The 27,562-nt window shown below is 39.0% G+C and overlaps 1 protein-coding gene across 1 annotated transcript in view; it reads left to right on the forward strand.

Moving 5' to 3' along the window:
• Window positions 1–27,562, forward strand: part of TRIP12 (thyroid hormone receptor interactor 12) — a 114,215-nt gene that overhangs the window by 14,272 nt on the left and 72,381 nt on the right. The window contains exons 2-4 of the mRNA XM_042780901.1: window positions 15,272–15,397; window positions 16,186–16,838; window positions 16,926–16,985. Of these exons, the coding sequence (XP_042636835.1) occupies window positions 15,272–15,397; window positions 16,186–16,838; window positions 16,926–16,985 (839 nt within the window). The remainder of the gene's footprint in view (window positions 1–15,271; window positions 15,398–16,185; window positions 16,839–16,925; window positions 16,986–27,562) is intronic.

Consider the following 27,562-nt stretch of genomic DNA (forward strand, 5'->3'; position numbering starts at 1 on the left):
CGGCACATAACAACAACAACATATGTAAAAGAAGGAGCTCTGGTGGCATAATTCCTAAGACATTTGACTGCTAACCAGACGGTTGGCAGTTCAAACCTACCAGCCACTTCGTGGATGGAAGACTGGACAATCTACTCCTTTAAAGATTTACTGCCTCGGAAACCCAATGGAGATCGCTGTTAGTTGGAATCGACTCAGTGGCAGTGGGTTTGGTTTTTTAACTTCTTAAAAATAATATCACATTTCACATCCTTTACTGTGGCTTGCTTTTTCACTCCCTATACTGTAGGCAGTTGTACATGTCAATACATATATAAAGCTACCTCGCTCATTTTAATGTCTGCTTAATTTTCCCTTATGTGGATGTACAATTAATCTGTCTGCTTTTGATGACTTTTGATTTCAAGTGTTTCCTGTAGCACATGATGTTTTATTATTGCCAATGTCTGTTCCCTAAACCAGGTTTCTAGAAGTCTAGTTTTTCAGTCAAGGAGTAAAGTTTTGAGTATTATTTTCCCTTCTAGGAAGTTCACCTTTACAGGACTAGTTGTTATTACTTGTAATTGGAAATTGAATGTACTGGGATTATTGATTTTCCATTTTTTCTAATATTTTCACTTTTCTATTTTCTAATATAAATAAAATTAGAAAAAGAAGCTGTGCTTAGGTTTGACTCAGGATGTTTTCCAGTGAAATCATGAAGTCACACCCAGGACTGACTTAGAACAAGTTGCAAACGTGCCCATTGATTTATTTCTCCTTCCCGTAACTCCATTTCCTCTAGAAGAGGTATAATACCCCAGAACTATTTCATGGAAAGTAAAGAATTAAACTTAGTTCAGATCTTTGGGTTCAGAGACTTAACTGAAATTTGATAGTTCTACCCCATTCTAATCAAATTGTAATAATCACCCTTTAAAATATCTTGCAGTTTCCTTCTTTTATATCTTTGATTATGCCATTTTCCTTTTTAAATGCTTACATTTTACCTGTATTTTCAGATGTTTTCTTATTGAAACCCTACCAATTTTTTGAGATCTGGTTGAAACTTTACACTCTGTAGCCTATACTCTTACTCTTCTCCAGTCTCCTAAACGCTGTGACATGGTGAGACATTATTAAGACGTTTATTATGGTAACGTGTTGGAGGCCCTGGGAACTAGAGACAGGCTCAGCATCTGTAGGTGTCTCTGCTTTGTACATCTAACCTGGTTGTGTCCCTGCCTCTCCCTACTATGTCACCATGTTCGTTTATTCCCCTGTGCCTTTCCTTAGGCCTCTGTTAACCAGCAGTTCCAGTCCAACAGGGGAAATGGGCCTGTCAGCTGTTAGGAATCAGATGGGAAAGCTTTCTAGCCGTGGACTCTAAAGACTGAAGAAGTGGTTGCAAACTAGATGGTATATGCCAACTAGCTGCGTCTTTGCATGCCATGTGGATTCATTAGTCCACTCATTAGTCAGAGTTTGGATTTCTCGTATTTCTGTCTGATCTGTTGCTTTGTTCCAGAGGTAATAGTTGTTCAGCTGCTACTAGTTTGGGTTAGAAATAAAGAGATTGGCTTGCTTGATATTTCCAGGCACAAAAATGTGACTTTTTTTTTTACTGAAATAATGATGGGAAGGATTGATGGAATGAAGGAAGAGTTGAAATAGGGCATGGTTTAAATAAGGTAGGCTAGGTTATGCTGCAGGAGCCCTGGTCATGCAATGGTTAAAGCACTCAGCTGGCAACAAAAAGGTTGGTGGTTCAAATCCACCAGCTGTTCTGCAGAAGAAAGATATGGCAGTCTGCTTCTGTAAAGGTTACAAGGTTAGAAACTTTCTGCGGTTGTTCTACTCGGTCCTGTAGGATCACAAAAATTGATTCGACAGAAATTGGTTTTATTTATTTATTTATTTTAAGCTTATGCTGCAGTAACAAACAGCTCCTAAATATTATGAGTAGCTTGTAACAATCTGAAAAAGCACTGGTGGTTTAGTGGTTAAGACATTTGGCTGCTAACCAAAAGATCAGTGGTTTGAACTCAGCAGCTGGTCCATGGAAGAAAGATGAGGTGGTTTGCTTCCGTGAAGATTTACAGCTTTGGAAACCCAGTAGGGGTTGATATGAGTTGGAATTAACTTGATAGCAGTGAGTTTTGTTTTTTTTTGTTTTTATTTTTCTAACAGTGTAGGCTTTAAAACACTTGTCCCTTCTGGGTCACCTGTGGGCTGTGTTCCATGTCTGTACATTCAGGCATGTAGTACAGGTGTCTATACACTGGTGTGTGGCTGGTGGCCTTGTGGGGCAAGAGTTATGGTGACTTGCACTCTGCCTTTCCAAAGCCTCCCCCTAGAAGTGAGTGATTCCTTTCCCCTCACGTTGCCTTGACCAACACAAGTCACATGGCTGCACATCTTCCCAAGCTTTGGGGAAGGAAGTGCTGTCCTACCATGTGTCTGGTGAGAGGAGAAATAGTGTTTGTGAGCAGCACTGTATAGCAGGCTGGTGAGATAGTCTTATTAGCGAAAGTTAAACAGATGATTTGTTTCTCTGTAAATTCCACTTAGTGAGACATGGCCACGGTGCTGGTGTGTTCTCTGCATCCTCCTACTTAATTAGCAAATGTGAGTGCCTGCCTGTTACATTTTCCTTTTTAATCACCTTTTTTTTTTCTGTCCTGTCCTTGCTCAGTCAGCTTTTAGCTTCATCTTGTTACTGAGGAGGAAGAGGATGTGAAGGGGAGATATAGGGGGTGCTGTGAAAATGGCTTCATAGACATGACTGAATTCATAGCACGTTTCAGGCAGCTTATGCTAGACTTGGTTGGGCAGCTTGTAACCTGCTCCTTTCAGTAACCAGTAACTCTCAATGCTGCAATACCCAGCTTTGAGCTTTAGCCACAGAGCCCATGTGTACACACTTCCAGTTTTGGTAGGGCTTTGGTAATGCTGACCGGACTGCCTGTCCCATCAGGTGTTGGGGCTTGGAGTGGAATCTACAATGTTGTGTTAAATGTATTAAACAGTGTCATGGCTGCCTTGGCCTACAGAGGAGCAGAGGAGACTTCTTTGTAGCTACAAATTGATTATATTATTTGATGCTTAACAGTATTCCTGTTAAGGCCTTTTGTGAATCTACAAAATAATATACCATTTGCACACTTTGTACTCTTCTTTGCAGTATGTATTTTGTTCTTTAATCATCAAGTATGAAATTGTGTCCAAAACTTACATCATAAGCATATTAAAAACCTGTGAAATGTTATTTCACTTCCATTATTGAGGGTTTGCTCTGATTTGTCTGTCCCTCAGTATTGAAGGAATCTGAGCTTCTGGTGGTGCAGGGTTAAAGCATTCAGCTGCTACCCCAGAGGTCGGTGGTTTGAACCCACTAGCCACTCTGCAGCAGAAAAATGAGATAGTCGGCTTCCCTAAAGATTGATAGCCTTGGAAATCCTCTGGGGCCATTCTACTCTGCCCTCTAGGGGCACTGTGAGGTGGAATTGCCTCAATGGCAGTGGGTTTGATTTTTGGTGTGATGCTCTGTACCTGTTTTGAGTGCTTTCTCAGTCCCAGGCAGCCTTCCTGGGAGAATTTTAAGATGATGAATAAATAAATATGCAGAGATTTTTACAGAACTGATCAGCATCAGTAGTAAGTTTTAGCTTTACTCACGTTGAAGGCTGTTTTCTTTGTGATGTTGTTGTTGTTAGGTGTTGTCGAGTTGTCTCTGACTCATAGCGACCCAGTGCACAGCAGAACGAAACACTGCCCAGTCCTGTACCAGCCTCAACAATTCTTGCTATATCTGAGCCCATCATTGTAGCCACTGTGTTTGTCCATCTCATTGAGGGCCTTCCCCTTCTTCATTGACCTTCTGCTTTAGCAAGCATGATACCCTTCTCCGGGGAATGATTCCTTCTGACAATATGACCAAAGTAGGTGAGACAAAGTCTGGCCATTCTCACTTACAAGGAATATTCTGGCTGCATTTCCTCCAATACAGATTTGTTAGTCCTTTTAGCAGACCATGGTATTGTTAGCATTCTTCTCCAACACCACAACTCAAAAGCATCATCTCTTCTTTGGTCTTCCTTATTCATTGTCCAGCTCTCACATGCATAAGAGGCAATTGAAAATACCATGGCTTGGGTTAGGCACACCTTAGTCTTCAAAGAGACCTCTTTGCTCTTCATCACTTGAAAGGTCCTTTGCAGCAGATTTGTCCAGTGCAATACATCATCTCATGTCTTGACTGCTGCTTCTATTGGCGTTGATTATAGAGCCAAGTAATATGAAGTCCTTGACAATTTCAGTCTTTTCTCCACCCACTGTGAAGCTATTTATTGGACCAGTTGTGAGGATTTTTGTTTTCTTTATATTGAGGTATAACCCATACTGCAGACTGTAATCTTCATCAGTAGGTGCTTCAAGTCATCCTCACTTTCAGCAAGCAGAGCTGTGTCATCTGCGTATCATAGGTTGTTAATGAGTCTTCCTCCAATCCTGATAACCATGTTCTTCTTCGTATAATCCAGCTTCTCGGATTATTTGCTCAGCATACAAGTTGAATAAGTATGGTGAAAGGAAACAACCTTGACGCACTCCCTTCTTGATTTTGAACCATGTAATATCCCTTGTTCTGTTTGAACCACAGCCTCCTGATCTATGTACAGGTTCTTGATAAGTACAATCAAGTGTTCTGGAATTCCCGTTCTTCTTGGTGTTATCCATAATGTGTTACGATACACATAATTGGATGCTTTTGCATAGTCAGTAAAACATAAGTAAACATCTTTCTGGTATTCTTTGCTTTCAGCTAAGGTCCATCTGACATCAGCAGTGATATCCCTCGTTCCACATCCTCTTCTGAATCCAGCTTGCATTTCTGGAAGCCGTCAGTACACTGCTGCAACCATTTTTGAATTATCTTCACTAAGATTTTGCTTGCAAGTGATATTAATGATGATGTTTGATAATTTCCACATTCTGTAGGATCACTTTCTTTAGAATGGGTACAAGTATGGATCTCTTCCAGTCAGTTGGCCAGGTAGCTGTCTTCCAAATCTCTTGGCATAACTGAGTGAGTTATGCCAAGCGGGGCATCTGTTTGTTGAGACGCTTCAGTCAATATTCCATCAATTCCTGGAGCCTTGTTCTTTGCCAATTCCTTCCGTGCAGCTTCGACTTCTTTGTTCAGATACCTTTGGTTCTTGATCATATGCCACCTCCTGAAATGGATGAACATCGGCCAGTTCTTTTTGGTACAGTGACTCTGTGTATTCCTTTCATCTTCTTTTGACACTTCCTGCATCATTCAATATTTTGCCCATAGAATCTTTCAGTGTTGCAACTTGAGGCTTAATTTTTTCCTCAGTTCTTTCAGCTTGAGAAATGCTGAGTGTGTTCTTCTTTTTTGGTTTTCTAACTCCAAGTCTTTGCACAGTTCATTATAGTAATTGGCTTTGTCTGCTCAAGCTGCTCTTTGACTCTTCTGTTCAGCTCTTTTATCTTGTCATTTCTTCCATTTGCTTTAGCTACTCTCTGCTCAAGGGCAAGTTTCAAGAGTCTCTTCTGACATCCATTTTAGTCTTTTCTTCTTTTATTATCTTTTTAATGACCTCTTGGTTTCTTTGTGGATGATGTTCTTGATGTCTTCCCACAGTTCTTCTGGTTTTCGGTCATTGGTGTTCAAAGCATCAAATCTGTTTTTTAAGTGGTCTCTAAATTCAGGAGGGATAATAATCAGGGTCATATCTTGGCTCTTGTCAACTTGTTTTAATTCTTTAACTTCATCTTGAATGTGTATATGAGCAGTTGATGGTCTGTTTCACAGTCAGCTCCTGGCCTTGTTTTAGCCAAAGATATTGAACTTCTCCATTGCTTCTTGCCACAGATGTAGTCAGTATGATTCCTGTGTATTCCATCAGGTGAAGTCCACGTTTATAGTTGTCTTTTATGTTGTTGAAAATAGGTATTTGCGATGATTAAGGTGGTGGTCTATCATGCGATTTCCAGCTTTATTTCTATCATCAAGGCCATATTTTCCAACTACTGGTAATTTCTTCTTTGTTTCCAGCTTTCGCATTCCAGTCACCAGTAATAATACGTACATCTTGATTGAGTGTTTGGTCAATTTCAGACTGCAGAAGTTGGTAGAAATCTTTAGTATCCTCATCTTTGGCTTTGGTGGTTGGTGTGTAAATTTGAATAGTACTAGTATTAACTGGTCTTCCTTGTTGTTGTTGTTATTTGCCGTCGAGTTGGCCCCAACTCATAGGTACCCCACCTTGGGTTTCCGAGGCAGTATCACTACGGAAATAGGATTGCCCAACCTTCCTTCTGAGGAGTGGCTGGTGGGTTTGAACCGCCAGCCTTCTGGTTAGCAGTCAAGCGCCTTAGGCACTATGCTACCTGAGCTCCTATCCTATCACTGACAGCATTGTATTTCAGGACAGATCTTGAAACATTTTTTGTGACAATGAATGCCATACCATTCCTCTTTAATTTGTCATTCCCATCATAGTATATCATATGGTTATCTGATTCAGAATGGCCCAAACCAGTCCATTTCAGCTCATTAATGCCTAGGATATCAATCTTTATGCATTCCATTTCATTTTTGACAACTTCCAGTTTTCCTGGATTCATACTTCATACAGTCCATGTTCTGATTATTAATGGACGTTTGCAGCTTTTTCTATTCATTTTGAGTTGTGCCACATCATCCAATGGAGGTCCTGAACGCTTTACTCTGTCCATATCATTAAAGTCATCTCTACTTTGAGGAGTCAGCTCTTCCCCAGTCACATTTTGAGTGCCTTCTGACTTGAGGGGCTCATCTTCTGGCACTATATCAGACAGTGTTTCAGGGCTATTCATAAAGTTTTCCAGTATATCAGATAGTGTTTTGCTGCTGTTCATAAGAATTTCACTGGTCAACTCTTTGAGAAGTGGATGGCCTCTTACTTCTTCCCAGTCTAAGCCCAGAAGCTTCGCTGAAACCTCTCCACCATGGGTAACCCTGCTGGCATTTTGCAACACGGTGGCATAGCCTCCAGCCTTACAGCAGCAGGTAAGCCACCACAGGACAACAAACTGACAGACAAGTTCGTCTCCCATAGTTGTTCCTAACCTCTGTTCACCTGCTTACCTCAGGCGCCCTGGCCTTAATTTAGAGCCACACCAAGTCGAAAAGCAGCTGAACTAAAACAGAAAAGAAGCCAAAGGGCTCCTTTTTGGAAGCGGTGCTTTCTCCCATTTTTCTCGTAAATCATCTCCAAAGCCCTAAGCCATAGATTTTGACCTGTATGGAATGAAGGGCAGAAATTCCAGTGTGGAAAGGAAAACTTGAATAGCTGCGATGCAGACTATGCAGGCCTTTTATTGTCCACTGAGCCCCTGAGTGTAGCTGTGAAGTTGCCATTTGGGAGTGCGAATACCTGGGCTATATCGCCTTTCCTGCTTAGGAGCTATGTGACTTTGGGAAAGACTCATTCCCTACATCTTTAAAGTGGGTGTAACATCTGCCTCTGGTGTTACTGGAGGATTAAGCTGGACAATTTATTTAAAGGAACATCATAGAATGCTTAGAACATAAATCACCTCTTAAAAAAATTATTTTCTCTGTAGTCTTCTGAGTAAGTTTTAAGTATTTGTAAAAGACCCTGCTGTTCATGAGATATGGTACTGCTTCCCCGTCTTTTTGTTATTTTGTTTCTTTGCCCCCCACCCCCACCCCCAGCTACTTTATTTGTGAAATATGGGGATAAATGTATATAGGGATGTAAAGTTTCCCTTTTTGGGCCACTTTTCCCATGGTTTCGATTCTGTTCATTCCTTTGCCTTTTGTTTTCTTGCCACTGTAACACAAGCCTTGCCATTTGCTTACCCGTGTGTCCAAATCAGTGACCTTACCGTTTTGTGGCCTTTGCGTCACTGCTTCTAACCCTGTCCCAGTCTCTTACCTGCTTTGAGCAGAGGACCAAGAAAATAAGGAGAAGTAATCACATCATTATTAGTATCCCAGTAAGTAGTATTGTAACTATTAATAACTTAAAGTGTATGCTTCCAAGTGAGAGTCTCTGTGTATACCATGCTTTTGCATATGCTGTACATAAATTGCAGGGAAGTTTTAAAGCTGAGCTGGTCTAATGAGTGTAAAGAGTAAATGTAAATTGTGCATTTAGTTTGGTAACAATCTTCAAATGAGTTGAGGTAGAAGGTTTAGTGGTATTTTTTGAAGTACTTTGATTTCCCCCTTTGGGAGGTTGATTTCCCATTTTAAATTGGCTGAAGTTTAATATTCAGTTATTATTTTTTTTCCAAAATAAGGAAAATACCCCAAATTTGAAATCTTAATAACACCAGTCAGTAATAAGTAAGCTGCTTGCATGTCTATATTTGCTTCTTTTGTGAGCCTTAGTATGGATACTTCTCTTGAACCCCATTAATGTGGGACCACCTTATAAATTTCCTTGGGTACTTACAGAATTAAATTGCTTCTGATGGATATCAGACTTGCTGGATATTGACTTATCTAATGTAAAGCATGGCTATCCTGTCATTTTCTTGTTTTAAACCTTTATTAAGGATAAAATGTAGATCCTTCCGCAAGGCTGTAGGGACCCTCTCTCTCTGGCCTTCGCCTGTCTTTTCAGTCTTATTTCCTCAGTATCTTTATACACAGGACAGTTGATAGGATTTGCCAGATGCCATGTATGTTTCATAATTTCTTTTCTCAAGTTTAGCTTGTACTCTATAATTGAGTAGCTTATTACAGTGGTTCTCAATTCTTATCAGTTGTATCAGTTCTTATTCTCCCTATCGTGTATCTTACAGTGTAAATACCTTTATTATTATGATTATGCCTTTCAGTATCTTGAAATGAATTAAGGAATATATAAAATGCCTGCTGCACAGTTCAGAAACATCAGTATAATGCGCTGACATTTTGTAAACATAAATAAAAGGAAAATAATTGATAACGTAATTTCCGTAGGTAAAGGTTTGGGCACATTGACATCAGATGACAGAATGAAGTGTTCAGATGCTTGTATCTGTGTGTGGATTCATTGAATGTGACAGCTACAACAACAGACTTATTTTTCAAAATATAATGATTCTTGGTAACATTGCAAAGAACAACTGCAATCTTCAGTTGATTCAGGTGGTTGTTGCATTTCTGGGAAATTCAGCATATATTTAAACCATGTTTATTTTTTGTTCCACCTGTGTGACTGACAGATTTGCTGTTTTTTTTCCAGAAGATAGTCATGTATTACCAAGGCTGTTTGAGAAGTATAGGTGATGAGACAGTTCTTCACTGTGTCCAACTGTTCTTTATATTATATGACATCTTTTGCCTCTAGCCCACACCTGCTAAACGCCAGTAGCACCTCTGTTCACCAGCATCTGTTTCCAGCATGCTCCCTAGGGGCAGTACCATTGCTGTTAAGAAACACTGCATTATACAATGAATAAGTAAGTCTTTATTCTACATTACAGAATCACTTAGGCTAACATTTAGCTATAACTATACAGTTTCAGTTTTGCAGTTGAAAAACAGTACATTTTATAGGGAGCATTAGTGAGGTTGGTTTGTTTGTTTAAAATGGTTTAAAATTAGCTTTCCACCTTGATTACAGAAATCACTGGCTTATTTAAAACATGGATCTTGTAGTGTTTAAAACAAAGCACTTGATTTTTGGAAGGCCCCGCTATAATGTTGTACTGGGATATGTAAACAAAACATCACTGTGTGTGCCTGTATAAATGCACGTAAATTTGGAGATGTAATTAAACTGTGATTCCATTATAATATTTGGTAATATGTGCATGCCTTTGGGTTGTGCATTTCTGTGCCTGACATAGAAGTTAATTTCAAATATAATATAAAACCAGTATGAATTAATTCGTTAACTATAACTAGCCACTTTCCATGCAGTCTTTTAGATTACCTTTGGACATGTTGTTAGGTGCCTTCAAGTCAGTTCCGATTCAGTGACCCTTTTGTACAACAGAATGAGACACTGCCTGGTCCTACACAATCCTTACTGTGCTTGAGTCCATTGTTGCAGCCACTGTGTCAGTCCATTTTATTGAGGGTCTTCCTCTTTTTCTCTGACCCTCTTCTTTACCAAGCATGATCTCTTTCTCCGATGAATGGTCCCTTCTGACAATATGACCAAAGTAGGTGAGACAAAGTCTGACTGTTCTCGCTTCCAGGGAATGTTCCGGTTGCACTTCTTCCAGGACAGATTTATTCATTCTTCTGGTTGCCCATGATATTTTCCATATTCTTTGCAACACCACAATTCAAAGGCATCAACTCTTCTTCTGTCTTCCTTATTCGGTATTCAGCTTTCAGATGCATATGAGGTGATTGCAAGTACCATGGCTTGGGTTAAGCGTATCTTAGTCTTGAAAGTGACATATTTGCTCTTCAGAAGATCTTTTGCAGCAGATTGCCTGGTACAATATGATGTCTGATTTCTTGACTGCTGCTTCCATGTATATTGATTGTGGATCCAAGGAAAATGAAATCTCTGACAACTTCAGTCTTTTCTCCATTTATCAGGATGTTGCTTATTGGTCCAGTTGAAAGGATTTATGTTGAGGAATGGTCTGTACTGAAGGCTTTGATCTTCATCAGTAAATGCTACAAGTCATCTTTACTTTCAGCAAGCAAGATTGTGTCATCTGTATATTACAGGTTGTTAATGAGTCTTCCTCCAATCCTGATGCTGTGTTCTTCTTATAGTCCAGCTTTTTGGATTATTTGCTCAGCATAGAGACTGAGTAAGTATGGTAAAAGGATATAACCCTGACCACATGCCCTTCCTGATTTTAAAAAAGCCATGCAGTATCCCCTTGTTCTGTTCGAATGACAGTCTCTTGGTATATGTATAGGTTCTTCATGAGCACACCTTTTGACTAGAGGTGATTTTTTAATCATTTGGCCTATCAGAGGTTTTACTAAACAGCAGTAAGGGTAAGTTAAATACCTAGAGAAAGGGTACTGTTCATATTGTGTGCCTAAAAGTCAACAAAGAGGAGTTTGAGACTTGCATTCAAGTTAACAGTCTTGAAAATACATTACCCAGATTTGATTCTAGTATGTTCTGCTGCACTAAGTTTCTTAACATGGATTAGGCCATGTGTAATTGGTCAGTAGAGAAATGATGTCATTGTAACATGGAAGTAGTGTTTGTTCACAGGCAGTTTCTTCCACAGTGTTCATATATGAAGTTAAATGGGGATAGACCTTTCAATTACAGAGGAAGGTTTGATAATGCACTGTACGAAAATCTTAGGAAAACCTGAAGTTTTTATAGACATCATTTAGTGCAAGAAGTAGCTACATTAGGGGCTTTTGGAACCACCACTCTTTGCCCTTTGCCAAAGGTTTTCAGGAAGCTTTACTCCTGTGCTTATAGAGAAAAAAAACATGATAGAAAAGTCTTCTCTGGAAGTGTTTTTAATTTTGTTGAATCTTGTTTCAGAAGAAGATGATTTTAAAGATTTACACTTAAAGAAGTACCAAAATAAGATTCTGAAGGGAAGACTGACTGTTGTTAGTGTAAATATCACTAAGATTTAATTTTCTAATGAAATTTGTGATGTTTCTGTTAGGACGTTCATTCAAGGTGATATGTTGGAGTGCTGTCTGCCTAGTCTTATTTTCCCCAATAGCCCTGTTTTCAGTGGGTGATTTTGCAGAACTGTGAGGTTTTCCAGGAACTCCTGTGGGCTGTAGGAGCTCCTCAGTACACTCTCACATGCATATAAATCCTTGGGCTGTGATGTGCTAGGTGTGCTCTTACTCAGTGCTACTTAGAAGAGTTTATCATGAATTTTGCTTTTTTTTCTGGGAAACTTTATTTATAGTGGACATACATTTTACTGGGAGCTCTGGTAATGTAGTGCCTAAGGCATTTGTCTATTAACCAGAAGGCTGGCAGTTCAAACCCACCAGCCACTCCTCAGAAGGAAGATTGGGCAATCTACTTGAAAGAGATACCGCTTCGAAACCCAAGGAGGGGTCGCTATGAGTCGGATCGACTCGATGGCAGTCTGCTGGTTGATGGGTATACATTTTACTGGGTCTCAAAGAGATTATGCTGTGTGTGTGTGTGTGTGTGTGTGTGTGTGTGTGATTTGGGTAAAGATTTACAGAGCGAATTCACTTTCCATACAGCAGTTCACATATACTTTGTCTCATGTCATTGACCACAGTTTACCACAATGCAACAGCTCCCCTCCCACTTCCTCCCCATAGTTACCTCTTCCCAGTGACCATCCCTCCATACTCTCCTGCGCTCTGAGCTGCCTCCCTGTGTATAAGCAGCCCTTCCTTCTCCCATGATTGTTCTCTCCAGGGCATGTGTCTACTTGAGGTAAATGGAGATTATGCTTTTTAATAAAAGTTAATGTTGAGTATCAAGGTCTGTTAAATGAGGGAGTTAGTAAAATGAACTAAAAAGAGACATCCAAGGCTCATTTAGCTGGGACTACGGTGATATTCTACTTGATTGGGCCTCATTTTATGGAGATTTACTTTTTAGTCTTCCGAGAATTAACAATTTATAAATGGACATAATCAACTAGAATTATACTTTGGGAGGCCTCTTGTCACTGCATGAGACCATCTGGTTGCCTGTTCCTGTAGTACTAAACCAGGGGTTGGAGGATGGACTGTGGCTGATGGTTTCAGTCAAGCTACCACCTGTTTTGTAAATGCGCGTTGATTGGAACACACCCAGCCCACTGGCTTACTTCATGTCTGTGGCTGCTTTTGCACTACAGCTGCAGATGGGGGTAGTTGTGACACATTGTTGCCACAGAGCTGAAAATACTTACTATTTGGCCTTTTACAGAAAATGTTTGACAACCCCTGAACTGAACATATAGGCACATGGGCAGCAATGGATCAGTATTCTACAGTATTTTTAGATACACATTCTTAACTTGCCCTTAGTGATAATATCACATTTTGGGAATGGAGGGCTCAGATCAGTGTGGCTGTTGTTGGGTTTAAGCTCATTTTGTGACCTTCGGTTTCCTATGATGATTGGATACAATTTTCTCTTTGATGATTTGATATTGAGCATCTACCCATTAAATTCTTTAGTTCATTAAATGTGTTGATAACAATGTGAGAAATGCAAGAGTGGACTTAGGAGTTTGTTTTTTTGGGGGGTTAAAGTTAGGTTGTTTTGAGACCAGTAAACATACTGACTTGGATTAAAGAGGAAGAGGGCAGCTACCTCTGTAGTTGTTCCAATAATATAGGTTGATGTTGATCAGTTTCTGATGACTAGAAGAATAAATCTTTTTTTTTTTTTAAAGGGGTATAGCAGAGCATACCTTTTTTAAGATTGACATTTGAATATGAAAGTGTTCTGAACACTTTTTCAACCTCTGACTGGAAAAATTTGTAGCAAACTTTGAGAAAATAAGAATCTAGGGGATCTGAATGACATTCTAAGTTCTGATCCATGAATAATAAATTCTGTACCCTGAAAGTCTTGTTACATCCTGTTTTTAAAAAAAGAAAATTATGGAATGACTTGAAAAATTGACTCATTTCTGAAAACAGAATATAGAACTCTCTGATTTGTTACTAGAAATATAACAAACAATAGCAATCACCTGGGAATTGAGTTTAATAATGAAGTCCTGAATTAATGCAGATTTCTAGTATGCAATGGAATAATATTTAGGAAAAACAAAAGTTAAGTCACATCATGTCAAAGTCATACAAGGTTCAGTTTGGCTGCACCCAGAGAAAATTTATTTCTTTAAGCACTTTTGTCACTAAAGCGAAAACTAAGACATTTGAAAGACTAACCTAGAGTTTCTTAGTAGCTAATCTAGTCTAATAAGTCTTTAAAATATACTGTTTGTTATTTCTTTAAGAGTTTGGAACCTTAAAGATAAAATTACTATGTGTCCAGGAAATGTTTCTTTTTATTGAAAAGCTTATTTTTATATCCCCGCCTCCACCAAGAATCCATTATTGAAATCTGGAAGAATGGAAGAAATAAAAGATCCCAAAGAGAAACTTAGGTCATCTTTCTGAAGAGTTAGTTGAACCATGAACATTTCTAAAGAAGTTATGACATCCTTACAGATTCCGTTAGAATTGTTTTGTAAGGTTTTCGGTGATCTATTTCTAGTAGTTCCTTTGAGATAGTATTTGTGGTGGAAGCATTGGGAAAGGTTTTTTGAAACATAGTGAGCAGATTTGTTATTAATGAAGCTTGCATCCTGATTGTTCCGAGTCCTCACTAGGAAATGCTCTTTTACATTCTTTACTTAGAGGATGCATGTTGGCTGTGAATTACAGAAGTTACATTTATTAAATTAACATCTCACCTATAACAGCAGCTTTTCTGGGTATATATATTGATGCATGATGCTTCCCTTTTTATTGCATGTGTAAAATTCACATAACCATTGCTAGTGTTTTAAAAAAGGTAACAGCTGAACACAGAGATTCTTTGTGTTTCTCAAGTTGCTTTTTGACATTTGCTGGCATAAGGATTTGACTTCTTATTAATGACTCTCCCATAAAAATAATGGAATCTTTGGATGGGTTTGGAATATTTTGTAGTGAATTCTCTAAGTATTTATTTCACTAGGAATTGGTTTTTGGTGTACTGGTTATTGATCAGTATTTTAAATTCTTAGCAACTGTCACTATATTGATTTCATGTAGGTCTGCTTACTCTTTAGTACTTTTGATTATTTTCTTTGTAAAGTCACTTTGAAAATTGGTTTATCTGACTCTGTATTTACTGTGCTAACCTGAATTTTAATGTACATTTTGGAAATCAGATCATTTTGGGAAGTCACAAATTGCCTTTTTTAAAATATACATAAAATTTTAAAGCTATGATAGTCTATTGAAGTTGGTATATAAGTGTAAAGTCTGGATGTCTTTCTATAAAAGTTTATTAGCATGTTTGAATGTCTAAAGTAAAGTTGCTGAAAAGTCCTTATTACTTTAGCAGCCACAATGCTGCATGCAGTTGAGGCAACTGGTAATAATTAATTGTCTTAGCTCTTGGGGGTTGAAAGGGTGTAAGAGGGATTTTTTTTTTTTTTTTTTTTTTGGCAAGATTATTTGATAAAATAATTTAGAGATATTTGGGAAAAAATACAAGGTCAATGATGAAGAACCATGAGGCTTCATTTTTTTTTTCATGTAAAAGTATTTCGCATTCAGTGTTGTATTTGGATCTCACTTTCCTGATAGATTTCTGTTTTGATTTTCTGCTGACAGGTCACATTTAGGGCAGGCAAAACATAAGGGATATAGCCCTCCTGAGAGTAGAAAATCTAATTCTAAGGCACCCAAAGTGCAGTCTAATACTCCTTCTGAGCTGTCAAGGGGACACCTTTCTAAAAGGTAAATTTTCACGTTGCTTATACATTTTTAAGGCAGAATTATTTGCATTTGAATCATTGCATAGTATTAAAACTGACCAGATTATGCCAGAGTGTTATGATGCTTTTTTGTATTATTCTCTGACAGTAATTTAGGATTGATAGTTTACCACCTTTGCTGGGATGGCAATGCAGTATGCCTTAGTGAATTGTTTCTTAGCTTACAGAGCTGTGAGGTTCCCATTTTACTTTAGCAAACCATTATAGGCATGTAAGATCCCATTTTACTGTTTCCCTTACTGTTTTGTTGTTGATAGTTCAGATCAATGGTTTTTTAAGATCTAATTGGTAGGAATCTTTCGGGAGGGGGGCAGAAATGTAACTGAAGATTTGGTGGTGCTACAGTATAAACATTCCTACCCTTCATTTTGAAAATACGTAAGTTAATGTGTTTCAGAGCATTGCTATTCTACTTTCAACTGCTTCTGAACCTGCTAAGCATTGTTTTTCTTACAATCCTAATTCTTGCTTTGTGATTGGGAGTGTTGGTAACCTTTGGGCTGAAGAATACCCTTTTCTTCTAACCAAATCTTTTACCACCTAAAGTCGCACTAGTTATTTTTTTCCTGCCATTTTGAGCCATTTGAAGACCTGTGTGTGTTTAGTACTGGGTGTTTGAGAAAAATTCTTGTACTTTATTTTTCTTTAAAAAGCACTTATTTCCCCAGACTTAAGAAGTTAGCAAGTAACATTATAATGAGTTTAATGATGACTGACCGATAATAACTCTTCTTTTATCTAACCTCTTAGAAGCTGCAGCTCATCATCTGCTGTCATAGTTCCACAGCCAGAGGACCCAGACAGAGGCAATACTTCAGAAAGGCCCAAAACGGGGCAGGTGCCTAAGAAGGACAATTCTCGAGGAGTGAAACGCAGTGCTAGTCCAGACTACAACAGGACCAATTCTCCTAGCTCTGCAAAAAAACCCAAAGCACTTCAGCATACTGAATCGCCCTCAGAAACGAGTAAGCCACATAGTAAATCAAAGAAGAGACATTTAGACCAGGAGCAACAACTGAAATCTGCACAGTCACCATCAACAAGCAAGGCTCATACCCGAAAGAGTGGGGCCACTGGTAGTTCCCGGAGTCAGAAAAGAAAGAGGACAGAGAGTTCTTGTATAAAGAGTGGTTCTGTGTCTGAGTCAACTGGTGCTGAAGAGAGATCTGCAAAACCTACCAAGCTGGCTTCAAAATCGGCCACCTCAGCCAAAGCTGGTTGTAGCACCATCACTGATTCTTCTTCTGCCTCCACTTCCTCCTCATCCTCTGCTGTCGCCTCGGCCTCCTCCACTGTACCACCAGGTGCCAGGGTGAAGCAAGGAAAAGATCAGAACAAAGCCAGGCGTTCCCGCTCAGCATCCAGTCCCAGTCCCAGAAGAAGTAGCAGGGAAAAGGAACAGAGTAAAACTGGTGGCTCTTCAAAATTTGATTGGGCTGCTCGTTTCAGCCCTAAAGTTAGCCTTCCTAAAACGAAACTGTCTCTTCCAGGGTCTTCTAAATCAGAGACATCAAAACCTGGACCTTCTGGATTACAGGCCAAATTAGCAAGTAAGTTCACGGGCAGATCCTTATTTTCTTTAAAGAATATTATTCTTGGTATGTAAAAAAGTGATTATGCTTGAAAGTAGTCAGCTTTTATTCAGTCTAAGGCTGTCTTACATTCTTAAATGTACTGTTCTACTTGCATATGTACATAAGCGCATATGGTAATTGATACCACCTTGGATTTTTGGGAGACAGACAAGGAATGCCATTATTTCTAAAAACCATGGTATTTTGGTGTCTTCTGTGTGTTCATGTGCGTGTGTCTCCATTGTAGTGGCTGTGTGATCTCTGTATCCTGTGATTTCTTTCTCCTTGCAGCATCTGTCATTTCTGTTACTTCCTAATATTAGGATGAGATGGTACAGTTGGATAGTCTAGATCAGATTATAGTTACCATTCTAGCCATGAAACAGGGACTCTTAACTTCCACCAGAGATCAGTTTATTTATGTATGTATTTTGGTATGGCACAGATATTTAAGTTCTGGGTGTGTATAAACACTGAGCAAAGTTATTAGAATAACTATGCCTTGATATAAGTTCATCCTTTTCTTGTGTCCATCTTATTAAAACATAACTGTGATGCTGAAGGGTCTACCTTTCATCGAACATGGACACAGAAAAATACAGCACAATTTTGAAAAGCATTGTGTTATTGTAATGTTTAATTAAGAAGCTTGTTTTAACTATCTTTTCTCCCTTTGAGTCCTCCTCTTAGAGGATTCTGAGTTCATATCCATATTTCAGTAAGTCTAGAACATTTTCTTGGTTGTAGGAAGAAGCTGGCCAAGGTCCTAGGATTGTAGTGGTTTCTGGATTTGTCAGCTCTGTGTGGTGTAAGCCTACGATCTAGAATTACTTTGTATTGATTCAGTACTGGCTAACCTTTGACTTCAGATTAAGTTTAACTTGTACCACAGGGCTGTTGTGAGGGTAGCATCTTTTACTCTTAGGCTGTAGGAATCTGTTTCATTTCAAGTATGCAGTTCATCAGGAGCTCTGGCAGAGTAGTGGCTGAGGGATTTGGCTGCTAACCAGAAGGCTGGTGGTTCAAACCCACCAGCCACTCCTTGGAAGGAAGATCGGGCAATCTACTTCCGTAGTGATACTGCCTTGGGAACCCAAGGAGGGGTCGCTGAGTCAGATCCAACTCCACAGCAGTGAGCTCTGTTTGAGTTTTGATTTGATGCAGTACATCTGTCCCAAATCTTTGAACTTTGAAGGTATAAATACTGGATAAATGTTACCTAGAGTGGTACCTTGAAGTTAAAAAGAAGTCAAAGGTAAGGTTGAAACAGGACAATCAGCCATCTGTTTGTCCTGCCAAGGTTTTCTTGACAGTTAGAGTTAATGATGTTGACTTTGATACTTCAGTTCCTCCCTGCTTTTTCATGAAATAGAACTGAGATTCCCTGTGTGTGCAAGCGTGTGTGTGCGCGCATGTGCGTCTCCATTGTAGTGGCTGTGTGACCTCTGTATCCTGTGGACCAGGTTGAATCGACGGGTGGTTGCATGGGTTCTATTCTTCCTGCCTTCCAGTGTTCCCACCTCAATTCTTTCTAGGAGGGCTCCAAGGCCAGGTAATGGATTGTACTTGAGTTCCAGGGGTTTGCCTCCTCTCAGAAATCAGCTTTCTTTCCTTCCACGGCCTGCTAACTTGAGGTTTAAAAGAAAACTCAGCTGTACCAGGGCTGAGCAGTGGCAGTTCCCTGGCTGTAAGGGGAGCTCTCAGCAAGGAGGCACCGTGGATGCTAGTGCAGCCACTGTGCCATAGTGAATCCAGTTCACGCGTTCTGGTAAATGCACTGTGTGTGTGCTCGCACCACCACATGTTTTCAAAGTCATTTTGTAATTATTTTCCTTGATTTCACAAAATTTACTTCTGTCCTCTTGTCACAAATGTCCCTTTTCCATTTCTGTTGCCGCTGCTGTAGTTCATAGCTCCAATTACAACCTGGGCTGAAACAAGGAAAGGAAACCACATTTGTCTGATATGTCATAAGTGTCAGGTGTTTGACATAAGCAGTTGCGTTTAATCTTTAAAATAACAGAGCCTTAGTATAGTTATTAGGGAAGTTTTTTCAAGTGGGTGACATAACTTGCCTTGAGGAACATATCCTGTAAGTGGCAGAGTTAGATGGGGTGGGTGTGACTTGGAGCCTTGTGCTTTCTTCACTGTGCCACTTAATTTTCAACCCTTATCATTGTTTTTCTATTGTAGTAGAATTGAGTAACTTAGAAATGTAAGACCCTAGGGTAGGTGAAAGTTTATTTGGTCTTCCTTCCTTGTCGGGGATTCATGCTTCAGGATGAATAATACCCTGAATTCAGGGATCCATGTCGTAGCATTTGTTACATGTTTGTTTCCTCTCAAGTGAGTGAAAAGTATTTCAAAATGAAATTATAGCAAATAGTTAATGTGCTTATTAGCGCCTGACAGGTTCTTAACGCATGAATTGTGCTCCTCAGCAGCCAGGTAGTATTATTTCCTTATTCTATGAGAAGGAGTCAGGATCAATAGTCCAATTACCTGTCTAAGGTCATGGAATGGATAGAGCCAAGCATCCTGCCAGGGAATCTGATTCCAGAGATCAGTCTCGAGAACAGGACACACAGCAGACAGATTGGCGTGTGCTAAATCTGTGAAGGCTCCTTGCATTCATGCAGGGCAGGGTGAGTTGTAGTCGCGATTAAATGTGACACTTGAAAGAAGAAGTGTGGAAGAAGCAGTACTGTGATAGAAGTGGCAGTATTTGGTCATTTTACTTAAGGATGTATAGGCAAATGAGAAATTCTATGATAATCACTAGGTTTCAAGTAACAGTATTTTGGGGCGAGAACCTTTAAAATAGAGTTAGAAGTCCTGGACTTGAATCCTAGTTCTGCTGTTCTTCAGTTGGTGACCATGGGGAGGTTTGTAACCTTTCCTTGTGAAAACGGCATAGTAACTCTTGGAGGACTACCTGATCTGTGAGGAGACTCAGGATGGTGCCTGGTGCACAGGATGAGTCCTAAGGCTCCATTGTGCACAGATTGGAGTTACGCACTCAAAGGCAGAAAGTGGTCTGGGTACTGCCGAATGAATCCCAGCCTCTGGTCAGTTTCCTCATTCTACTTCTCTCACTTGGAAAATGATCATCTTCACTCTTAAAAAGCATAAAGGAGAGAATGTATGTGAATATAACTTTGTGAAATTAAAGTGCCTTATAAGTATGGTGTTTTGAGAGTTGTCATCTTGTATTTGAATGGCTTTCAGACACACCAGGGATTTGTTTGAGAGAGAGAGAGAGAGAGAGAGTGTGTGTGTGTGTGTGTGTGTGTGTGTGTGTTACAGTGATCCAGAGGACAGAATTTGCTTCAGTGACTAGAAATTGAGAAGTGGATTTCTGGTTAGTATAAATCTTAGGGACGGTCTATAATTTATCTAAACACTTACTCTGTTTTATTGTGAGATAGGGAACATTCCAGATCGGGTAGACACCCTCCCACCCCCCAATGTCGTCTGTTTTCTTCCAACTGAAATCAGTGACCCTGTTAATTAGAATGTGATATGTTTCCTCAGGTAAAGGGTCATTTTGAGATAGGACTAGGCAGTAGAGTTTCATGCTAAAGGAGGGTTTTTTTTTTTTTTTTTTTTGATATTTTAAGAATAGTAGTCTTCTAAGATGTTTTGTGATACTGCCTCAGAAACCCAAGGGGAGGGGTCGCTATGAGTCGGGTCCGACTCGATGGCACATAACAACAACAACAACAAGATGTTTTGTGATTAAACCATTCCCAATGGCCAAACACGACTCAAGGAGATTCAGGTTGTATAGTAAGCTGTAGAAAGTCTTGCAGTAACTTCTGCTTAAACTCAGTATTTCACAAATATATCTGATCACCTATGATTACTTCGTGACATAGCAGTAGTCCACAGAATACACTTTGGAAAATGATAAATACATTAAATGAGGCCACTTAAGCAAGAAACCTTTTGCAGTGTGCTGGCATCTGTTAATAATCTGATGCACAGGTTCCCGGTTAGGAATTAGGCCTGGCATGAGAGTGAAACAGCTTCTGTAGCAATGGGCTTCATGAAGCATTGCTGCTTGCCAGCAGCAGCTGACCAAAATAGCTCTGGGACAGAGGTCACCCTCCCGTATCACTTGATCGAGGTTTTGAGAGTACCCCAGAAAGAGGTAATTTGTAATATACATTAGGAAATTATTATAGCTATGTGTTAACAGAAATTCTTGCAAATTTATGTAGCATAAATATAAAAACCAATAGGTCAGTGTAATGATAGATGATTTCAGAGTATTATTTATTTTTATAATTAGTTTGGCTTTAAAATACATATTGCTAATCTGTGTTCTTTATATTGTAAGCTAATTTAAAAATGATTTGACTGCAAATTATACAGTGTCTGGATAGTGGGAAAAAATGACACAGAAAAGTAAAAAACAGTTTGTGGTCAAAATCTGGGTAATTATGGAATTATGTTTTTAGCTAAAACTGTATGCATAGTGAAGCATGCTGATTCAGCAGTTGCTGCATACTCAGTTCACTGGCGTTGGTTACCTTCACGTTGTGCCACCTTTCTTGAGATCCTTTTCCAAATTGTTTCATCATCGTTAACTCAAATTCACTGCCCCCCAAGCTTCTCATCTAACATTTTGAGTTGCTGCTGTAAATGTAATTAATTACCTATAGATAATTCTTTAAAAGAAAACTGTGCTCAAGGCAGACATTCTTTTCTAATTAAGCTAAAATGTTGTTTCTTTGAAAGACGACTTCAGGGCATAGTTTTGGTTTGTTGTTGTTGTTGTTGTTGTTATGTGCCCTCCATGGACTGACTCATAGCGACCCCTCCTTCGGTTTCGGAGGTAAGTATCATTGCGGAAGTAGATTGCTCCATCTTCCTTCGAGGAGTTTTGGTTTAAGGTTTTAAAATTTACTCTGGACAGTGGTTTCTGGGTCACTCAGCTTCAGTGGCTCCAGAAAGTCTAGATTCCATGAGAATTTGAAGTTCTATTCCGTTTTTTTCCCCACTCCTTTGATCAGTATTCTTTAGTATCTTTGATCAAAAGTTTCGGTAATAGTAACTGGGTACCGTCCAGGTCTTCTGATCTCATCCCTTCTTCTCCTCTGCTGCTTCAGGAGAATAAAGACTTAATGATTGTACTTTGGATGGCCACTGGCAAGGTTTTAAGGTGCTGGGTCTATACAGTGACCTAGGAGGTAGAATAGAAATACTAAAATCAATACTAGTACTGAAATCAGTTGATTGCAGTGGCCTACAAAATCATGACCCTGAACCTTCAAACCAAGGAAACAAATCCCATGGGGTGTTTGGTTGTATGTAGGTAGTATTTGCAGCCTCTTTTTTTTTTTTTTTTTTGGTAGGAATATATATCATACAGCATTTGCCTGTTCAGCTTTTTGCAGGTGTGTAGCTCAGTGACATTAATCATGTTGTGTAATCATTTTAATTATGGAACTTATTTATAGAAAAAAATTTATAAGTATTATATTTCCAGTCCAATGTATCTATTTGTAGATCTAGGTTACTCTTCATTATTTAAAGTGGACATCATGTGCACATTATTAATAACAGAGTCAGCAGTAGCCACCAGCTTATTTCCATCTTGAGTTTCATATTCTCCTGGTTACTTGCATGTAGCCTGTGGCCATGGCCATTACTAGAACTAAACAAGAACCAGGCAGAGGCAGCTGCCGAAATCTGGGAAGCTAATTCTGCTTAGATTAGGGCTCTTGCCATCAGTCTGAGGCATGGTGCTTTGCATGTCCAGTGTAGAGGGAGGACTGGAGAACAAGTTGAGTAGTAGGAGAGTTTGTCACCTAGTTAAATTGTTGTTGTTGTTGTTGTTATGTGCCATCGAGTCGGCCCCGACTCATAGCGACCCCTCCTTGGGTTTCCGAGGCGGTATCACTACGGAAGTAGGCTTGCCCAACCTTCCTTCCGAGGAGTGGCTGGAATTAGAAGGGTGTTTAAGGGCCACAGTCTCAGAGATTCCACTGATCCCTGTCAGACCAGTAATGTTGTGTGTGTGTGCTTTAATGAATTTGAATTTTGTCCTACCTTTTTCTCCCACTCTATCTGGGACCTTCTGTTGTTAATCCTGGTCAGAGCAGCTTGTATGTGCTGGTAGCCAGGCACCATCTAGTTCTTCTGGTCTCAGGCTAGTGGAGGCTATGGTTTGTCTGCTCCATTAATCCTCTGGATTAATTACCCTGTTGAGTCTTTGGTTTTCTTCACTCTTCCTTGCTACAGACAGAAAGAGACCAATAGTTGTTACTTAAGATGGCTGCTGGCAAGCTTTTAAGGCCCCAGTTGCTACTCAGCAAAGTAGGATGTAGAACACTGCCTTTATGGACTTTGTTAGGCCAATTGACCTAGATGTCCCCTGAGACTATTCACCTAGTTGGATCTTGTAGGTTCATCCTTGTTCAGCTGGAAAAGTTGTGTATTAGCCCTGTGAGTGTTGTAAAAGATTTCAGCATTGAGGTGGGTTTTTTTTTTAATGTTATAAGGCTGATGATTTTTGATAGGTAACCACCTTAAAAAAATTACCAATAAAGAATCCTAATATTTTTGAGGGTTTTCTAAAAAAATACATTTAAAAAAAACCTGCAGAATTAAAATAACAATAACGTTAACTGGAGACAAATATGGTTGACCTCTTCGATAAGAACCTTTATTTTACGTTGTGAGTTTTAAATGACCATATTATGTATTTTTGTAGACCTGGTTAGAATAATGATTTAGCCAAATTACTTTTTATTAAAGTTATAAATTAGTGAAAATTGTTCTTTCATATGAACACCTCTATATTCTGTAACAGTTTAGATACATGATTCCAAAGTGTTTGTTATAAAATCAAGGAAATACCAAAATATACAAGGAAGAAAATATAAATTACCTAAATTTCATCACAAAATACCACTTTTTTTGCAGGGGGTTGTATATCCTGTCAACTTTTTTTTTTCTTGTTTTTATATTTATCATTGCTTATATACCTGCATGTAGTTTAAAGGTAAAGAGATAGATAAGATTTATTATTTAAAAAACAACAGTCTTCTTGCCATTGTCCTTCCTCATAGCTGATTATTTTTATATGTACTGTATTTTGCACACATGCATGCTATACATTTTTTCGTAAACTGTGCAACCACTTCACACATTAGTTTCCTGTGCCATTATATGTGTAGGTGCATTATTAGTGAAAAATATAGTATTACATTGTCTCTAAATTACATGCTTAACTGCCTGTTTGCTTTATTCATTTGGAGCGCTGTTGGCATTCTGCTGATGAAAGGTGAGGATTTCCCATTCTGACTCTGCCTTAGCTCCTTCACCCAGCAAGCATATGCATGTGCTCCCCGTTTTCCCGGTCCTGGACAGGGTTCAGTGATTCCAGCTTGTGACTGTTAGTGAATGCCATTTACACTGAGCCATGCGGGAGCTTTTTTACACAGCTTTATTTTTCCTAAGTTTAATAATTATTGTTTTGTTACTGTTTTTCTCCTTAGCTTGCTTATGAACCCATCATTGTTCAAACTCTTTTCTGATTGTCTAAATCTTTTGTCAATATGTCCACATGCATTAGGTCCCTTAGTTTCATCTTCCAGAGGAATGACGGTTCCAGAAGTGGTCATTGCACTTTAAACCAGATTACTCGGCTTTCAGCTTCAGGATTTCCTCCACCTTCTATCCTGTTTAAGGAGCTCCGGAGGTGTAGTGGTTAAGGCATCTGGCTGCTAACTAAACGGTCAGGGGTTCTAACCTACCAGCTGCTCTGGAAGAAAAATGAGGAAGTCTGTTTCCATAAAGATTTACAGCCATGGAAATTCAGTATGTGTCTCTATGAATTGGAATTGACTCAGTGGTAGAGAGTTTGGTTTGATTTGAGTCTGTCCTGTTTGTTGTTTCCAGATCCACATCTTCCTTCTTGGTTTACTCTCTTATTGTGGCGGAATGTATCTTCTTCTTGCTTTCTAAGAAAAAGGGCTTACGAGATTTTTTTTTTAATGTTTTTTCTTAGATTTTGGATGTCTGAAAATAACACATTTTGTAACTTGGTTTTTTTTCTTTTTAATTTAGAAAATTTTTGTGAAATATATTTAACAAAACATTTCAACCTTTTTTTACATATAAAATTTTTGGTATTTGTTGAATCTAGAATTCTGGCTAGGGAATCATTTCCCTTCGGAATATTGAAGGCGTCCCTCTGTTACCTTCTAGCTTCTAAAAATCGTCCCTCTGTTACCTTCTAGCTTCTAATAATGGGACCGTTCTGATCCTTGAATTGTTTTAAATGTGATCTGTCTTCCTGGAAGTTTGCAGATCTTACCTTTACCTTCATTGTTTAGAACTGTCATGATACTGCCAATTGCCTAGGGTTTGTTTTTATTCCTTATTGGGGTGACAAGCTTTCTTGGTTTCCTGGGGCCTGAGAGATTTCCCCTCGGGACATTTCAGTGCTAAAATCATATAAAGAACTCATTGCTGTTGAGTCAGTTCTGGCTCATGGTAACTCTGTGTGTGTCAGAGTAGAGCTGTGCTCCTTAGATTTTCAGTGGCTGATTTTTGGTAGTAAGTCATCAGGCATTTTCTTCTGAGGCAGCTTTGGGTGGATTCAGACCATCTTGGGCAAATCAGGACAGGTGGTTGGTTACCCTGTTCCTTCTGTTGATGTCCTATTATTTTGGGTAATGATGTTCTTGTTTGTCTTTTTTTGTAATAACTTTCTGGTAGATTTCTTTAACTTCATCTTCCAACCTTTCTAGTGAATTTGGTTTTCTTTTTTTCATGTTTGCTGTCTTGTTTTTAATTTTCAAGAGGTTATTTTGTTGTCATTTTTATGTTTAGAGAATTTTGTATTTTGCTTATAGAAGCACTTCTGTTTTAAGGATTTGATAGTGAGTTTTCCTCTCACAGTCTCTTTCTGCCATGTGGGTTGGTTTTTAGTTGGTTGGTTTGGTTTGGGTCTTTATCTTTCATATTAGGAACTTTCCTCAAATTCTGAATCTAGTTTATAAGCTCAGCACATGTAGATGAGATTTGACTATAATCCACTGCCCCATGATCTCATTGGGCCATTTATTTGGAAAACACCTCTATCATTATTTTTAGATCTTTTTTCTTTGGCTGGCAAAATTCTACAGAGGTGATCCTGTCAAACTTCTGCCTGGAGGTGGAGGGCGAACTGCCAGGCTCTGGGGCGGAGTGGGAAAGGGAGAGGATGGACATGCTATCCAGTACGCCTGTTTCCATTGTACCCCCTTCCCCACCATTTTTAGTATAGTGCACCTATGAGCAACATGTACTTTAATCAAGAATTTCTATATTTTATATTGCCAAAGAACAAAAAGGTCCAGTGTTTTTGCTGGGCTGGGAGAAGGACAGTTGCCCAGCTGTACAAATGGGGGAGGAGATCTGATTGCTTCATAAACAGCTTATCAACCAAGCCTCAGTTTTAATTATGTAGTTGTCTCAGAGGTACCCAGTACCATGAATTCCCAAGCCTTTGTGGGAGTTTTACTGTAAGTCTAACTGGTACTTTGTTTTGTACTTTCACTTGTGGGGGTTTCCCATGCATTTAACACTGATATTTCTGCTTTTCCATTTCTGATTTGATGTTGTGGTTTTCATCTTCTCTCTTTTTCCCATCCTTGTGAATTTATGCCTCAAATTTTTTAATGTCGCTTCAGTGAAGTTCAATGACGTGAAGTTATTGTATGTGTATTTGAGTTTCTGTCTTTACTCAGAAGCAGACCCTTTTCTGTAGATATATACATAGTTTTTCAAAAGTAGGATCTGTATATTCACGACAGTAATTGTCACATTGGCTTTTGAGCACCTGTATGTGCCAGGATGTGTACTACATACGTGACATACATTAAATTTCATCCTCACGACGATAGAGACAAGATCCATATTTCAGATATGAAGAAACCAAAGGGCTTTCTGTATCTCCACACTTTCCAGCAGATTTTTTTTTTCAAAAATCTGTAAATCACATAGGTTTTAATTGCATGGCTACGTATAACTTTTCTTAATTTAGCCCATTCCCTATAATGGGAATTTACATTATTTCACTACATATTTTTATTATTAAGAATCGTTTTTATTTAAGAATTACTCTTTGTGAGGTCACTGGTTATATTCCCTTTAAATACTAGAAATACATATATATGGGGAGTCCCTGAGTGGTACAGATTGTTAATGCATTCAGCTGCTAACCAAAAGCTTGGAAGTTCAAGTCTACCCAGAGGCAGTACCTCAGAAGAAAAGCTTGGGGATCTGTTTAAAAAAATTAGCCATTAAAAACCCTGTGAGCACAGTTCTGTTTTGACACACGTAGGACAGCTGTGAGTCAGAGTCAATTCATATCTGATGGCAGATATAGATCTCCTAAAAATGGATGGATTTATATGCCCGTCAGTGATGTAAAAGTGCCAGTTTGTTCCTATCCTCATTAACTCACGCTTTGTCTGCAGTTTGGATAACCATCCTGTTGGTTTAACCTTTCCCTGCTAGGTTTTATTATAAATAATGCTAAGCTGAATGTCTGC

Source organism: Orycteropus afer, unplaced genomic scaffold (genome assembly GCF_000298275.1).
Source record: "Orycteropus afer afer isolate SDZICR_OR568_19922 unplaced genomic scaffold, OryAfe1.0 scaffold00006, whole genome shotgun sequence".
NCBI lineage: Eukaryota > Metazoa > Chordata > Mammalia > Tubulidentata > Orycteropodidae > Orycteropus > Orycteropus afer.